General features: G+C 43.6%; 1 protein-coding gene across 1 annotated transcript in view; it reads right to left on the bottom strand.

The window, feature by feature from the left end:
- Positions 1–3,840: 3,840 nt before the first annotated feature.
- The window catches only part of ITIH6 (inter-alpha-trypsin inhibitor heavy chain family member 6), a 25,408-nt gene continuing 12,152 nt past the window's right edge, over positions 3,841–17,096 (bottom strand). Inside the window, 13 exon segments of the mRNA XM_011383458.1 lie at positions 3,841–4,052; positions 4,965–5,234; positions 5,237–5,341; positions 6,302–6,415; positions 6,597–6,632; positions 7,568–7,660; positions 9,583–9,607; positions 9,609–10,150; positions 10,153–10,368; positions 10,371–11,267; positions 11,270–11,644; positions 12,363–12,534; positions 16,999–17,093. Of these exon segments, the coding sequence (XP_011381760.1) occupies positions 3,841–4,052; positions 4,965–5,234; positions 5,237–5,341; positions 6,302–6,415; positions 6,597–6,632; positions 7,568–7,660; positions 9,583–9,607; positions 9,609–10,150; positions 10,153–10,368; positions 10,371–11,267; positions 11,270–11,644; positions 12,363–12,534; positions 16,999–17,093 (3,152 nt within the window).

Below are 17,096 nucleotides of genomic sequence, written 5' to 3'. Positions count from 1 at the left end.
GTATGTCCCAATATCTATGTTCCTCAGTTTCTATATGTCCCAGTGTTTGTGTACACTAGTGACCATTTGCATATTACATGTATTTCTTAGTTTCAGTATTTCTGTGTACCTCAATATCTGTAGCCCAGTGTCTGTACATTACAGTGTTTGCTTGTTCCACTGTTTGTGAGTCAAAGTGTCTGTATGTTTCAGTGTTTTTGAATGTCCTTGTGTCTCTGTGCCTTAGTGTGTAGGTATCCTGCTGTCTGTGTTTCCCAGTGTCAGCATATTACCATATGTCTCTGAGTTTTAGTTTTTGTGTGCTTCAGTCTTTGTACTCATTTCCTTATGTCCTAGTGGTGTGTATCCCAGTGTGTGTGTGTGTGTGTGTGTGTGTGTGTGTGTGTGTGTGTGTGAGGTTCTATATGTCCCTCTGCCTGTGTATCCCTGTGTCTGCATATACCAGTACCTGTGTAGTAGTATCCGGTCCTATTGTCTTTGTGTACCAGCATTCCTGTGTTTTCTGACATCTGTTCTAGTGTCCATGTGTGTTAAGTGTTTGTATGTGTCAGTGTTTCTGTGTGTGTTAGTGGTTGCCTGTATTTTCAAAGGGCTGTGTATATCTTAATATCTGTATGAGCAAGTTTTGGTTTAGTTCCAGTGTTTGCACATTTCAATTTTCCAAGGTTTCTGTGTCCCAATGTCTCTGTGTTCTGATGTCTATGGTTTCAATTGTATATTGTAGTCTAGTATCTGCATGTCTTTGGTCCTCTGTAAGTCTGTGAGTTTCTCCATCTCGTTCTTTATGCATGCCTGTGTTGTACATTCCATTAATCTCTGTTTCAGTGTCTGTACATTTCCATCTCTGAGTGTCCCCGAGTTTTCATTTGTATTCCCCTACTTGTATGTCCCTGTTTCTGTGTGTCCCTGATCTCTGTGTTTTAGTGCATATGCATCCTTGTCCTTGAATGTGTTTGAGTTTTTACATATCCTGAGCCTCTGTAATCTAGTATCTGTGTCTTCTTGTCTCAGTGTGCTCATGGATCTCTATGTTTCAGTGTCTGGCATCTAATGGGCCTTCGTGTTTAAATGTTTATACATCCCTTTTTTCTGTGCATCACTGAGTTTCTGTGTGTTTCTGATTCTTTATATATCCCTGAATCTTTGCATGTTCCTGAGTCTTTATGTGTCCTTGAGTCATGGTGCATCCCTGAGCCTACATGTCCCTGAATCTTTACATGTCCCTGCATCTTTGCATGTGATCTAATGTCTGCATTTCTGAGTCTGAGTGACCATTAGCCTTTGTGTTCCAGTGTCTGTGTGTTCCTATCTCTGTACATTCCCAAATCTTTGTGTATCCCTGAACCTCAGTGTTCCGTTTTAAGTGTGTTCCAGAGTCTCTCTATTCCTGGGCGTCTTTCTCTGAGCTTCTGTATTCCAGTGTCTGTGCTCTTGAATCTGCCTGTACCTCCTTCTGAATGCCCTTTGTTGGTGAGTCCCAGAGTCTGTGCATCTCTGGGACTTTGTTTTCTTTTTATGTGATTTGGTATTTACCCTACTTCTCCATTTATTTTTCACAGCTTTTGTCAGTGTCTCTATATTATTGTTTCTTTACATTGCTGAGGCTGTGTCTTAAATTGTTCTATGACTCAATAACTCTCTTTTAGTCCTTGATTTTTTTTCTCTGGATCTCCATGACTTTGTTTTTGTTTCTATGGATCTGTTTGACAGGGTATCTCTCTGCATCTGCTTCTTTTTCTGTCTTGCTCTGTCCCTGGTTTTGTTTTGATCTGACTCACCACTTCTGTGTCCCTGTCTGTCTGTGTCTGGTATCTGGATCTATGTCTTTTTATTTTTGAGCCACTATCTCTGTGTCCCTGGATCTGATTCACTGTCTCCATCTCTTTGTTTGTGGCCTTGGTTGCCTCTTTGTGTGTCTCTCTTTCCAAGTGGCCCCAGGTATATATTGATTTTGTGTCTTTGCATCCCTGACTCTCTGGATAGATTTCCTTGTCACTGTGTTCTACCCATTTGTTTATGTTCTGTGTATCTGTTACTATGTGGCTAGGTTTCTTTATTCCTGATCCCACCAGACGTGTCCCAGTGTTTCTGTCCCTATGACTAGCTTGCATCTATAAGACTGTATTTGTGGGTTCACATCCTCATTTCTACTTGTTCTAGGATTTCTCTCTCTAAATTCCTATGTCCCTGTCACTATGTTACGATGTCTCCAACATACCTGGGAATCCACCTGCCTGTCTTTATGTCTCTGTTATCTGGCCTGACCCTTAGCCCCTATCTTTTTGCTAGTGTTTGTGACTCTTCATGTGTCTCCATCCCCATGTCTTTGTCACTGGATATCAGAATATATATGTCTGTGTTCCTGTCTCACTCTTAGTGTGTTCCTCTGCCTGTAACAGTGTCCTTGGATCTTTGTCACAAATTCTGGGTCTGTGTAGTGTCTTTTTTTACATACTTGTAGGTCTCTGGCCCTGTGTATCTGTGTTCTACTCTCATCCCCCACCCAAAATCTGCATGTCTCTGTGTTTCTACTTCTCTGTCCTTGGTGTCTTGGAATATGGTCTTGACTGATATCTCCTTGGTTACCTCTGTATCCCTGTGTTTCTATGTGTCACTGTGTATCTTGATCTCTATGCTCCTGTATGTGGATCTCTGTGCATATCTATCCCTTAGTTTGTATGTTGTTATGTCTCAGTGTCTTTATAGTAGTCATTGTGTGTCTGCCTCTGGGTAAACTTCTCTTTGTCTTCCTGTGTCTTTGTCTATGACAGGGACAGTATCTCAAAATGTACCTCAAAATGGGGATACAGAAGCCCAACAAGAGAACATTTGTTTCTCTGTGTTTATGTCCCTGATGCTGTCATTCTGGCTTCCTGTTCCCCTCTTTGTATGCCTATGTGTCCCTACATCCATTCTTTGTTTTGAGATCCTCATGCCTTGTTTTTCTGAATGTCTCTATCACACTATTTTTCTATGTATGTCTGTGTCCTTCTTGCTGTCTTTCCGTGTATAATCCTGTGTCTTTGTGAGTGTGTATTTGTGTGTGTCTACTGCTGTATCGTGGCTTCCTTTATTGGTTCATTCATTCATTAATTCATTCAGCAGGTATTTACTAAGCACTATTTACTAAACATTTATTATGCGCCAGGCATAGATGATTCAGAAAAGGTCCTTGCCCTCAAAGAGCTCACAGTCTAAGTCAGAGATCCCCCAGCAGCCCCTAGACAAATAAACAGACAATTACTACTTAGTATGATAAATTCTGTGAGCTTGGGTGGAGTGGGTGGGCTATGAAAACACAGAAGGAGACCGAGAGCAATCTAGAAGAGGGGTCATGGAAGGCCTTTTAGAGGAGATGACAACTAAGAATTGAAGGATGTGTAAAACCTACCTATATGGAGCCAAGGAAGGAAATCTCATGCAGAAGAAAAAATACACGCAAAGGCCCAGCAGTGGGAGAGCATATGGTTTGTTAGGGGAACTCCAAGAGCCTTAAGTATAACCATGGGAGCCAGAAAGGTTGTAAGCAGGACTGGTGACTCAGCATTTTTGTTTTAAGAAAGCCACCTCTAAAGCTGGTGTGAAGTATGGATTGAAGAGAATGGAGACTGGAGACAGGAAGGACTGAAGAGGCAGGAGTATCTAACTAAGTCTCTAGGTCCGTAGGTCTGCATGTCTATGTGTGTGTGTGTCCTTGTATATGTGTCACATAGTGTATGTGTGAGTGTGTGTTTCCCTGTGTGTGTCTTCATGTCCCTAGGTCTTTGTTCTTAGATCACCCCATGCCTGCCCTCTGGGTTTCCTAAACTCAGGTCTCCTGGCTCTGGAGTTCAGGCGCCATCACAGGACATAGGCAAGGTATGGGTGGCGCAGTAGCTGCTGTACATGAGAGCACTTCACCAGCCAGCAGGAAGCCCAGCGGGGCAGCAGCCTTGGTGAATCCTTCAGCAGCTTCTTTCCTAGAACTACAGGTATATCTGGGCCTTGGTGCCTCCGTAGGCATGGCCCTGTAGACCTTGCTACCAGTTGAATGTCTGCATGCTGGAACTGTCCTGAGGGAGAAAGATTGCAGCACCAGTCAGGGCAGTGGCCTGAGTCCCCACTGAGAGCGCTGAAAGGAGCCTACAGCAGGAAATTTAGAAGGAAAAGTGAGAAGGACGACAGACAGCAAAAGTCTAGAGGAGAAAAAAGACTAGGAATTGTGGGAAATGTGGTAGAGCCAGATGGGACAGGGGTGTATAAGAAAGTAGGGAGCCAAGGTGGATGGGATGGCAACAAAAGAGACACAGTCAGCTGTGGAGGCGATGACAGGGCAGATTTGCAGGAAGGACAGGAGAGGAGTGGGGAGGCCCAGAGGAAGTAAAAAATATCTGTCCAACCCAACCATCACTGCTCATCATTGGCGTGGGCCTCTGCCTCAGGTTCTGCCCTGTGTCTCTTGACCTACAGTCTGACTTTCTGTAATCCCCCTTCACAGAAGCCTCTAAAAGGATCTTTGTTATTCCCAGATCTGATTGTCTTTCCCTTACTTATAACCTTTCATGGCTCTCCATTGTTTTCAGGATAAAGCCAAGTTCCTTGTTTTAGCATTCTACTCTGATCACCCCTGCTCCATCTACTCTAACCTCCATTTCTTTCCTCTACTACTTTTGCTCAGCCTCTCAGACTGTGGGTCTCTCTTTTCCAGGAGATCTTTCTTGAACTCCAAGGCTGGGTGAGGTGTCCCACCCTGGGTTCCTCCAGCACCCTGGGCAGCTTTCTAACTAGCACTGATAGCTCCTGGATCACTATCTATGTCTGGGTCTGTCTTCTTCCCAGACCAGGAGCTCTCCAAGGGCAGAGCTTGGGTCTGATTCCTCTTTGTGGTTAGAGAGGGTACAGGGTGCTGGGGGCTCACTGGCCTTTGGCAAAGTCTCTTCTGGGACTGATGCTCCCTGGCCCCTCTCAGCCTCAGTAGTACTTACCCAGCAGGCCATGAGTCAAGGGACTGAGGCCTGAGCCATTGACCACATAAAACCCCAAGTGTGGTAGTTGCAGGGTGCTAGAGTGCCTGCTGCAGTGCCGAAGGACTAAGAACTCGAGATGGGGCCCAAGGCGGAAGGTGAGATGGGCTGCAGCAGCCACATGGAGCTCTATCTGGGACTTCCTCAGCAAAGTAGATTGGTCCCAGGAGAGAAGCAAGGTACTCTCGCCTCGCACATATATGGAACTGTGGGTGATATTGATAGTGTAGGCCTGGGTTTGTCTGTGGTGACTGTGACGATCTGGAAGTAGGTGCGAATCTGGTCCTCATGGCCTGGCCTTGGTGGTGCCCCAAGCAGCTGTCCATGCACATGCAGCCCTGAAGGGAGGAGAGTGTGGGTCTGGAGGATGGTCTTTACATGGTCATTGATGTGGTCACTCACAGCACAGAAAGGGGTGAGTTCTCAGAGCCTGGGTACAGATTTGTGGTTAGAAAGCTAGCTCCTAGGGAAAGTGCTTCTACTATAACTCGCCTAGGTGCTCCTTCCTATGAAGTGTGTGGGCATACATTTATGTGGGCACATGCCCGCCCCAGTAGGGCTGTTTGATTGTGTGTGATTGCCTTTGAGTGTGTAAATGTCTGTGTTTGGTTATGTTTACATGAGTATCTCTGGGTCTATCAGTGCTTCTGCATATTTTGGGAAAGTACTATGTTGAAGTGTGTATTTTTTTGGTTGTATATTTATGTTTATCTCTGGATATGTTGGTGTTACATGTCTCGGTGAATAGTTTATGTTGTATGCGTCTGGTTGTGTGTTGTTAGATACTGATATATATCTAGGGGTGTCAGTGTGCTTGTATCAGGGTGTGTCATGATGAGTTTTTGTGTGCATTGGTGTGTTTTGTATGTTTAGAGTAGTAGAGTATGTGTGCCTATGTGTGTTGAATTCCTGGGTATTAAGATGTATCTAGGGTATCAGTGCATGTATGTCAGTGTGTTGATGTATGTGCCATTGTATATATCTGGGCATTTATTGTGTGTCACTGTGTATCAGTGCATATTTGTATGTTACCTGTGTGGGTGTGCAGAGTGTGAAAATATGTGTCTGTGTGTGTATTTGTGTGAGTTTACTATATGCCCTAGTGTGTGTCTGTGCGTGTATATCTGTGAGTGTCTTGGTGTTTGAATGTATTCATGTATGTTTTCATTTGCGTGTTTGCTTGTGTATATGTGATATGCACTGCTGTGTGTTTGTATTAGTCCACAAATGTCTGAGGGTGTTGACATGAGTATATCTGGCTGTGGTGTTATATGGGGTTGAGTCCTTGGGGCTCTCACCTGCCTTTGGGTCATCTATGAGCTGTAGCAGGTCCCCTGGGCACCCATCAAGTGTGAAGCAGATCCTCTCTTTTGAGCATGGGACATGGATCACAAAGTGGGGATCTCCATCCACTATAAGGCAGGAGATAAAACTCTGAAGTTTTGGCTTTAGAAGGAATGGGAGGAGAAGAGAGTGCAGGAGGGAGGAAGGTAGGAGGCCATGTCTATTTCCCCAGACAGAGAGAGTCCAGCTCCAGTCCCAGTGCACAAGCTGTCTTACACTCAAACAGTATAGTGAGATTAGCTGGCTTACCTGAGGATGAGAAGGTGAAGATGCTTGGCAACATGCCTGCAAAGGAGAGGAGGACCATGTTGGTAAGGGACCGACCTATTATATTTCTTGGAACTCTGGGACACCCTGGCCTCTGGGTCATGCCCTCCTAGATAAGGGCTAAATTTCTGAGCTCAGCATGTAAGTCTTTGCTTCTGTTTTCCTGCCACTGGAATGTTTTCCTTTTCTTTAGCTACTAAGGATCAATTTATAGTTATCCTTCCAGGTTAACTCTTATCCTATTTTCTTTTACTCTCTGCCTACGGTAGGTAGAATTGGCCTCCAAGATTCCCTGGTGTACACAACCTATAAAATTCCCAGGACTGTGATATGATGAGATATCATTCCCATAAATAGGTTATGTTATGTGGTGCAATTGACCTTAAAATAGAAAGATTATCCCGTAGTAAGGCCTGACCCAATCATATGAGTCTTTTAAATATGAATCAGAGAAGTCAGAGATTTGGAGTGTGAAAAAGATTTGATGTGAGGGAGATTCTCTGTCTTTAAAGATGGATGGGGTCTTATGGAAAGGAATGCAGAAGACCTCTAGGACCTGAAAGTGGCTCAGGTGGCCTATAGAAGTTAAGAGTGACTGCCAGCCAGCCAATAGCCAGCAAGCAGAGAGGGATCTCAGTCCTACAAATGCATAGAACTGAATTTTGCCAACAACCTGAATGAACATGGATGAGATTGAGAACTCAGTCTGATAGACACCTTGATTTTAGTCTTGTGAGACTGTAAGCAAAGAATCCCACTAACCCGTGTGCAGACTTCTGATCTATAAAACTATGAGATAATTAATGGATGTTACTTTAAGCTACCAAGATTTGTGGTAATTTCTTATTCAGCAATAGAAAACTAATATATTGCCTCTCCTCTGGGCTTATGTAATGCCTATGAGAATGGAAATGAAAGCTTAGGGATTTTTGCTAGGAGAGCTCCTTGTTCACCTTTTTCTGGACGCACAGAACTTCCCTGAGAGTCCATGCTGCCTCCAGCTCCTCCCAGGATCTCTTCAGAATTGCTTTCCCAATGTGGATTTCCTGCCAAGCACAAAAGAAATAAGAAAAATCTTTCACACTTCCAGGGCAATGATGCCCTGGGCTTACCAAAGGACACATCTTCCTTCTGACCAGGAGAGTCCTCATGATCTTCCCATTTGACCTGCATATTGCCAAGACTGGGACCTTATGCTCTCCATAGCATCCTAGTCTTTCAAGTTTAGTTATATTCAAAATTCTCCCTCACAGCATTTATGCATTTATTCATTTGTTCATTCATTCATTCATTCATTCATTCAGGCACTGTTTAGGCATCAGAGATATGGTAGTAAAAAAGGCAGTCATGATTTCTGACCTGATGAAGTTCATATTTTAGTCAGTGAAGCAGACATGAATGAAATCATAATTACTTGTGTGATAAATGCTTTTAGAAAAACAGAGTGACTGAAGGAGTTGCAGACATTTAATGTAGTCTGGGGTGCTGAGGGTGGGTGGGAAGGACCTCTGAGCTAAGATCTAAGTCATGAGCTGAAGTGTGAGTGGCTATGGAACAAGTAGGGGTGGTAAAAACGGAACAGGGTAAAGCAGGTCAGAGAGATTACTAAGCAAAGGAAACAACTTGAAAGAGATCCTTGAGTGAAGGTGGGAGGGGGGCCAGGGTCCATTGGAAGAACAGAGATGAGGACAATGGGGCTAGAGTTCAAAGAGTGAGTGAGAGAGGTGAAGTCAGAGAGGTTTGGGGTAGAGGGCAGATCAGGAAGGGCCTTGTAGACCATTAAGATCAGGAAGGGCCTTGTAGACCATTAAGAAGACTTCGGACTTCATTCTAGGTGTGAAGGGAAATCCTTAGGGGTTAAGTATGGAAGGGGCATGATGTAATCTATGTTTTTAAAAGATCCCTTTGGCAGCTGGAAGAGAATGGCCAAGAGATTCTCTCAAGAGAGGAAGCAGGGAGACCAATGAGGAGGCTGGAACAGTTTTCTAGGTGACAGAAATGGTAGTCTGACCTAGGATAGTGACAGTTGGGTTGGCGAGAAGTGGGCACATTTGGCAAGTATATTAGAGGTAACATTATCAGGAATTGAAGATGGATGGAATATTAGGAAGGGAGCTGGTGAGGGAGAGGGGCATGCCGAGGATGTCATGCCCAAATTTGTATCTTTGTGACTTATTATTACCCCAACTAGTTCTAATCCTGCCCCATAAGGTCACCCAAGAAATGTCATTCCTCTCAGTCAAGCAGAATAGTGGAGAGGCAAAGCACATTCAGTCTGGGACCAGATTATGTAGGTTCAACTCTCTTACTAGCTGTGTGACATAGAGCAAGTTACTTCACTTCTCTGTACTTCAGTTTCTCCATGTGTAAAATATGGATATTAATCGTTTCTTGTAAAGATTAAATGAGGGACTACAGGTTCAACATGTAGAGCAGTTGCTGCACGCAGGAAAAGCTCAAAAATGTTAACTGCTATTATTTCACAGTCTTTGGGAAATTTAAAGATAATTGTCACCATCTTCCTAATTTTTTATACCGCTTTTGTTAAATAGTGCTATTCACAGAGCATGAAAGAACCAATCAGACCTGCCTTGCCCAGTGATGCTCCCACTTATAATCACACATCCCTCCCCTGCTTGGGAAGCATGAACAGTTCTCTTATCCAACAAAACAAATGTCAAAGCCACAGCTTGGCCAGGTTGTTTTTGTTCAGCCTTTCCAGTCTTAACAACCCTCTTCTCCCAGGGCCTCTAATTCTTTGCCTACATACTGAGGCCCAGACAAGTTAAGGAGCTAGTTCAAAGTCTCAAAGCAAGCAAGCAAGCAAGCAAGCAAGCAAGCAAGCAAGCAAGCAAGCAAGCAGCTGTATTATCGCTGAAATCTGCATAAGCCTTGTAAACTCGAAGTTTCTGGTGCTCTCCATTCATACCTCCCCCTCATGTCTTGACCTCTTGCCCGTGGCACTCACCATCTTCATCAGGAGTGAGGAAGATACGTATAGAAAGCTGGTGGGTTCAAGGACTCCACAAACTTGGACTCCACCATTGACTCAGGCAGCAGCTCTAGTTCCTCAGGGAGAAGGAGCAGGCTGACTGCTTCAGGGAGGGTGCTGGAAGGCAGCAAGACTGGCGGGTTCAGAGGGCTGTTTTCTGATATAGGCCTGGAGCTGTTGGGTGGACCCATTGTTGGGACTCCTGACACAGATGGCCCCAGAATTTGCCTTGTGCTTTGGGGCCCTGGCAGCAGGTCATGCTGATGCCAGAGCTTTCCAGGGGGCAGCAGAGAGGGCAAGGTAGGATGAAAGGGAGTAGGGAGAGGTTCTCCAAGGACAGAGGTGATCATATTACTTCTGGGAATTGTGGGATTTGAGATTGTGCTTGGGAATGTGCTTAGGCTCTGAGGAGGTGGGGGCCCAGGTCTGGCAGGTCTGGAGGATAATGGGAAGTTGGGTGTATTGGGGATTAAGGTCCTAGGTTTGGAAAGTGATAAGCTTGGGAAAGTTTGGCGAGGTGGGACACTAGGTTTAGGAGTGATGGGACTTTGAGGGCCTTGGGAAAGAGGATCGTAGGTCTAGGGTGTGACAGGTTGTTTGGAGTCTTGGGAGTGGGAACCCTTGGTCTGGTGTGTGGTGGATGTTTGGGGATGGAAGTCCCAGGACTGAGCCATAGCAGATTTTTGGGTGACTGTGATGTGAGTACCCCAGGCTAGAGATATGATGGGGCATCCAGTTTAGGTTGTGATGGAGCACCAGGTTGGAATGCAGTGGAGTGACATGTTTCATAGTGCCAGCTTTGGGCTGGGCTGGGGTGCCAAGATTCAAAGGTGGGGATTGTGTCTTGGAATTCATGGTTAATAGGATTTCAAGATTCTGATGTGTTGGAGTGCTGGGCTTCAGAAGCAATAGGGATTCTGAATTTGAGGGCACAGGGGCAGCAGGTTTTGTCCTGAGAATTGGCTGAGCCAAGGTGCCAGAATTGTGTTGTGCTGAAATTTTAGGCCTTGGATGTGATGGGGTAGATAGAGTACTAGGGCTCTGACCCAGTGCCTCCAACTCCTTGGAACTGGCCATCTTCTTTGTAGAGGCAGGAGCGGTTGAAGATAAGTAGAAATTTGGTTTCACAAGCTTTGATTTGAGAGAGACCTTGGGCACCAAACCTGGCTGGGCTGTGTCTGTCCCTAGGCCATGTCTGTTGGTGGATGAGGTCATGATGGTACCTGGTGCAATTGTGGTAGAAGTCTGTCTCCTACACTCTTCACTGGCCTCCTTGGGCTGTGTCATGACCAGTGATGTCAGAGGCGTGACAAAGTTGTATTCAAGGGACAGGTTGAGGATTTTGGCAGCCAACAAATGGCGAGTGGTGGTGTCACGGGATTGGAAGCGTGCCTCCAGCAGTTCTCCAATGGTGACATAGGCCCAGAGGCAGCAGATGAAGTGGGCTATACCGGGAGCTGGCTCATCTGGGCAACCAAAGGCCTTCTGGCTGCTGTTGGTGGCCACCTCACTGTGGTGGGCCACGAGAAGCTGACCCTTGGAGCCATAGGCTGCCAGGTGGATGCCCAGTTCCTGCTCACCTGGCTGCACCAGGCCCACCACCACCAGCTCTGAGCCACCAAAGTAGTTGGTGAAAAGGGCCCGAGGGGAGGCTCCAACCAGCCACCCAGGTAGTCCAGATGCACATCTGCCAGCATAGGCATGGAGATCTCCTCATAGAGGCCCTCCAGGTGTAGGGCTGCATCAGTGTCCTCATATATGAGTTGGGCTGCTCTCTGGTTCTCCAAGGACAGGTGACAGAGCAGTGGGAAGCCAGCATCATCCCCAAAGACCAGGCTGAAAAGGGATCCACTGTTGCCCAGTGCCTGATGGACATTTGAGAGGATCACACTGGGAGTTGTCATGCCAGCTGTGGGCTCCCTATCTGTCAGGAAGATAATGAGAGGGATCCTCCCCACACTAGAGCCCCTCTCAGGCTCCTGGTTGCTATGGTTCAGCACTGAAGCAGCTGCCAGCAGAGCTGCGTTGATGTTGGTCCCTAATTGGAGAGTAGAATGTGAGACCATCTTTTCTAGTTACTTTTACCCCAACTGCAGACACACTGGGCACCCCACCAACCTCCCAGGCTCAGTCCTATTTCCTTATCTTTGCTTAGACTGTTTCTGCAGCTTATCCTTCCCAAGTCCCCCACCCCCACAAGGCTCCCTGAGATCTGATAGTGGAACCCACATGTCCTTAGCTTTTATCACTCGCCATATCAGACTGTGCTCTGTTTCCTTGGGGGATCTCTCATTCACTAGTCGGATTGGCAGCTCCCCAAGGATAGCACCCCCACCTCCATACTACAGGAAAAGAAAGGGCTAAATTGACAGGAAGTGGTGGTGGTGAGATGTCAGTAATTGTCTGAAGGAGGATTGATCAAAAACCAGAATCAGGACAGCAACTTTCTCAAATGTTTGGAAACAAATATCTAGATTATTGATTAAAAAAAAAAAAAAAGCCTTAGCAAATTCTTCTACGCATGTGCTTTAAAGAGGAGGAAACTCCAGTCCAAAGAGGAATGTGCCCTAAAATACATGGAGAATCAGCTATGTTCTTTCCACTAGGAAAAAGAACACAAGGCACATATTTGTATAAAATATAATAGTGATATTCCAAGCATTGTGAGAGGTGAAGTAGATGGGGGTATGAAGGGAGCCTTTCAAGAATTTCCCATATCACCTCAGCTTGCCCATATGGGTGGGTAGGTCTAACACAACCATCAGCTTCCATGTGGCCCAGATAGTTCTTGGCACTGTGGACATTCTGGGCGGTGGCCTGTATGGAGCCTCCAGCTCTCCAGACACTAACTGTGTCAGAAAAGGAGATGATGTTGAAGTAGTCGTTGGCCCGCAGGTCACCAAGGATCACATTCATGGCCTTTTTAGTCTGTGGGATATGGATAAGTCAAGGAGATGGACCAGGACTTGAGGTCTTATTCAAGACCAAAAGGCTCTTTATATACAAGTTACTAATGTCTAAGTGTTGTATGGTTTTAAGACTCTCTGACTCCAGCACTCTGAAAGTCTAAGATTCTCAGGTCAAAACGCTCTATAGGCTCTAAGGTCCAACGCCCAGAACTGCAAGTCCAATGGCAGCTTTTAGTCACATGGATCTATTTACATGTAAATGTAAGTTAGTTAAAATCAAAGAAAAAAATAAAATTATGTTTCTTCACTTGCAGTAGCCATGTTTTAAGTGTTCAATGATCATATGTGGCCAGTGGCTACTGTGTTGGAAACCTCAGATTTTTAGAATATTTCTATCATCAAGAAAGTTCTATTGGACAGTGGTGGTTTGTAATGTTCAAGTTCTACGCTTTCAGAGTGCTAGGATTCATGTGTTCTAGGGTTCCTGGACCCCATGACTCAGGATTCAATGATTCCAGGACCCTAAAGTTTAAGAGCTTTATGATTCCAGGTCTTTATAGGTATTTTTCAATGACTTTGCATACTTTAGTCTGTTTCATATAATCTGTTATTCTACCTCACCCTCTGTTTCTTCCAGGTGGCTCTTTTCGCCAGCCCTCAGATAACCCAGATTCCATTTTATCTCCACAACTGTGTTCTTGTTGTATCCTTTAGATAGTAGACCTTCCAACTTCCCTCTTACTTATTCATATGTTCACTACTCCTTCAGTTGCTCCTTCTCTGGGAAGCCCTTCCTCGATTGCCTATTCTGACCCATGCTTGTCTCACTCAGACGTTCCCTGTCCCAGACTTTTCACTGACTGTCTTATGTGAAATATTTTCATCCTTTATCAAGATATTGAGCCCTCTGAGAACAAGGCTTAGAATGTTATTTTCTCTTGGCTCCCTTCTCCATGAAAGTACTTAGCACAGGGCTAGGCACATAAGAGGTTCAGGAAATAGGGTATGTAAGTTCTAGTATTAGGTATCATTTATAGGACACTTATCTTTAGATGCATCTTTAGATACATCGGCTCATTTAATTCTCACAGAAACACAATGAAGAAGATACTAGTATTATCCCCATTTTACAAGTGATGACATTGCGGCTCAGAAGAGGTAGAGTGACTTGCTCAAGGTCACACAGCTAATCATCGATGGACCAGGGACTCAAACTGATATTTTGGAGGTGTTAAATCCAGTGACTTTAAGCATGATATTATACCTTCAACCCTTTTTATCGGTATGGATTCCAGAAACCACAGGAAGGCCATTTGTGGCCCACCTTTTCCTACATCTTAAAGTGATAGAAGATGTCTTGAATGCTTCTAACTGGATCAGAGTCCTTGCTGCCTAGATTGAACTCAGGGAATAGGTCACACATTCTGGGATAGGGAGCTGAGCACCATATTCTTGTTTCTATTGAGAGGGCTAAGACATAGAGGATGGTCTTTCCCAAAAACCTCCTGTTAACCAGGGACAGATTATGTTTTTAGAAGTGTATTGTTTAATTTATTATTTTGAGATTTTCCCCACTATCTTTCTGGTATTTATTTCTAGTTTAATTTCATTTGGTTTGAGAACGTACTTTGTATGAATTATATTCTTTTAAGTTTGTTAAGATGTTTTATGGCTCACAACAATACCATCTATTTTGGCAAATGTTCCATGTGAGCTTGAGACAAATGTGTATTGTGCTGTTGTTGGATGAAGTATTGTATAGATGTTAATTTTATTTATTGATGGTGCTGTTCAGGTCAACTATGTCCTTAATGATTTTCTGCCTGCTGGATCTGTCCATTTCTGATAGAGAGGAATTGAAGTCTCTAACTGTAATAGTGGATTCATCTATTTCTCCTTGAAGTTCTATCAGTTTTTACCTCATGTATTTTGATGCTCTATTGTTAGGCAATTATTCTTGAGATAAAACTCAAGATAATTGCCCAACTGTAGGCTAATATAAGTGTTCTGAGCATGTTTAAGGTAGGCTAGGCTAACCTCTGATGTTTGATAGGTTAGGTATGTTAAATACATTTTCGACTTAGAATATTTTCAATTTATGATGGGTTTATCAGGTAGGTAACCCCATTGTAAGTTGAGGAGCATCTGTACCTTGTAACAAAGTATTCCCAATTACTTCCTCCTGCCCATTATAATATTGCTGTCATTAATTTCACTTATGAATAAGTTATGTTCACAAAATACATTGTTGCTATTATTATTTTGAACAAACTGTTATTTGTAAGGTAAAATAATTAAAAAATAAAATATTTTATTTTACCTTCATTTATCCCTTCTCTAACACCCTTTCTTTATGTAGATCCAAGTACCTATACAATTCTTCTTCTCTCTGAAGAACTTTTTAAAATATTTACCTGTGTGGGGCAGGTCTACTAGTGACAATTACATCAATTTTTGTTTGGCCAAAAAGGTCTTTATTTCTCTTTCACTTTGGAAAAACAATTCTGCTGCTGTATACAGAATTCTAGGCCAGTTGTCTTTCTTTCAGCATTTTAAATATTTCACTCTACTCTCTTTTTGCTTGCACGGCTTCTCGAGAGAAGTCTGATATAATTCTTATCCTTGTTGCTCTATCAGTAAGGTGTTATTTTCTCTGGGCTTTTCCCCCAGGATTTTTGTTTTGTCTTTGATCTTCTGCAGTTTGAATAGGATATGCCTATCTGTGGATTATTTGTTATTTATCTTGCTTAGTGTTCCCTGAGTTTCCTGGACCTATGGTTTGGTGGCTGGTATTTATTTTGGAAAATTTATATCTATTATTCCTTCAAATATTTCTTCTGTTATTTTCTCTCTTTCTTCTCCTTCTGGCAGTCCTGTTACACATATGTTACACATTTGTAATAGTACACAGTTGTTGGATATTCTGGGTTTTTTCCATTCTTTTTTTTTTTTCTCTTTACTTTTCAGGGTGGGAAGTTTCTATTGACATATCTTCAAGCTCATTGATTCCAAGTTCAGTCTCCTAATGAGCCCATCAAAGGCATTCTTCATTCCTGTTACAGTGTTTTATATTTAGCATTTTAAAAAAAATTTTCTTAGGGTATCCATCTCCATTTACATTACCCATCTGTTCTTGCACGTTGTCCACTTTTTCCATTAGAACTTTTAGAATATTAGTCAGTTATTTAAAATCCCACTCTGATAATTCCAGCATTTGATTTCTGATGTTTGATTTACCTCTTCAGACTCTGTTTTTTCTCTTATCATGCCTTGTAAGTTTTTTGTTGAAAGCCAGACATGATGTATCAGGTAAAAGGAACTGAGGTGAATAGACCATTAGTGTGAAGTTTTATGTTTATCTGGCTAAGAGTTAAATTGTGTTTGCTGGTTCCTGCAATTGCGGGTGTCAGGAGCTAAAATTTCTTATAGGGTTCAATTCGTTTCTCCTCTGTTGTCTTGAGATTCCCTAAAGATTCTCTCATAACTGAAGTGTAGGATTCCAATTCTTTCGCTGAAACCTCCTATTCTTACAGAGGAGCTCAGCTGATGTGGTAGTAATGTGTGGGGGAGGAGGAACATTTCATTATTCAAGCCTTAGAGCACAGACTTTTATGCCCCTGGAATATGACCTTCACAAGTGCTCCTTAGATTTTTCCTGCCTTAAATGGGATGGGAAGGCTAAACTGGTTTGGAGTTGGGTATATCCCTTCCTCTACATGGAATGCTAGAAGGAGACAGTTTTCAATACTTCTTTCTTCCAATTTGGTTACACTTTGGTAAAACACAAATCAGTTAGCCTTATGCCCCATGGGCTTTGTGGTTCAGAAATTCAAGGTACAAAGACTATACTGCCCCAGGACACTTGAGCGTTATAATTCTAGAGCCCCAGAGTACTAAGGTTTGACATACTGTTTCCAGAAATCTAAAGATTCAGGCTCTAAAGTCAAAATCTCTTCAGACTATGGCTACAATATTCTGTTTGAAGGGTGCTCTAATACAAGGGTTATAAGATGTAAGTCTAGATGGAACCGGGACACTATGGTTTCAAAGCACTACATTACTAGTACACTGTGTTCTTCTGGCTTTGAAGTAAAAATAATAATAAAAGCAAAAACCTGTGGCATAAGAAATGTTCAGAGTCTAAAATACATAAGCACGTTTCTTGACTCACATTTAACGATACAGAGTACTCTAGCTCAAAGGCACTTGATTCTGAGACCTTATGAGCCCAGGAGTTTTGTGGTTGAGAATCTCAGTGGTTTCAAGTCCCATGGTCCAATGCTTTAATATTCCTCAAATTCTGTGGCTCCAGGTCTACACGGCTCCAGATATGTAACGTACCAGGACCCTAAGGTAGGCCCAGACCTGTAAGATCCAAGGGCGTTGGAATATAGGGCCTCTGGCCCCAGGGAACCAATGTTCCAGCATCGTCTGCTTGCTGAGACTTAGAAGAACTATGAAAGGTCCCCGAGGCCCTTGTTACCTGCTTCATCTTGGTGCCAAACATGGAGCTGCTCACATCAATAATGAACACCGCGTTTTTCTCAACAGGTGGGAGGCCTCTGGGGGCAAAGTAATGAA

The sequence above is a fragment of the Pteropus vampyrus genome, unplaced genomic scaffold (genome assembly GCF_000151845.1).
Source record: "Pteropus vampyrus isolate Shadow unplaced genomic scaffold, Pvam_2.0 Scaffold518, whole genome shotgun sequence".
NCBI classification, from domain to species: domain Eukaryota; kingdom Metazoa; phylum Chordata; class Mammalia; order Chiroptera; family Pteropodidae; genus Pteropus; species Pteropus vampyrus.
Note: the sequence above shows the minus strand (reverse complement) of the source record. Positions and strands in the feature narration are given on the sequence as shown.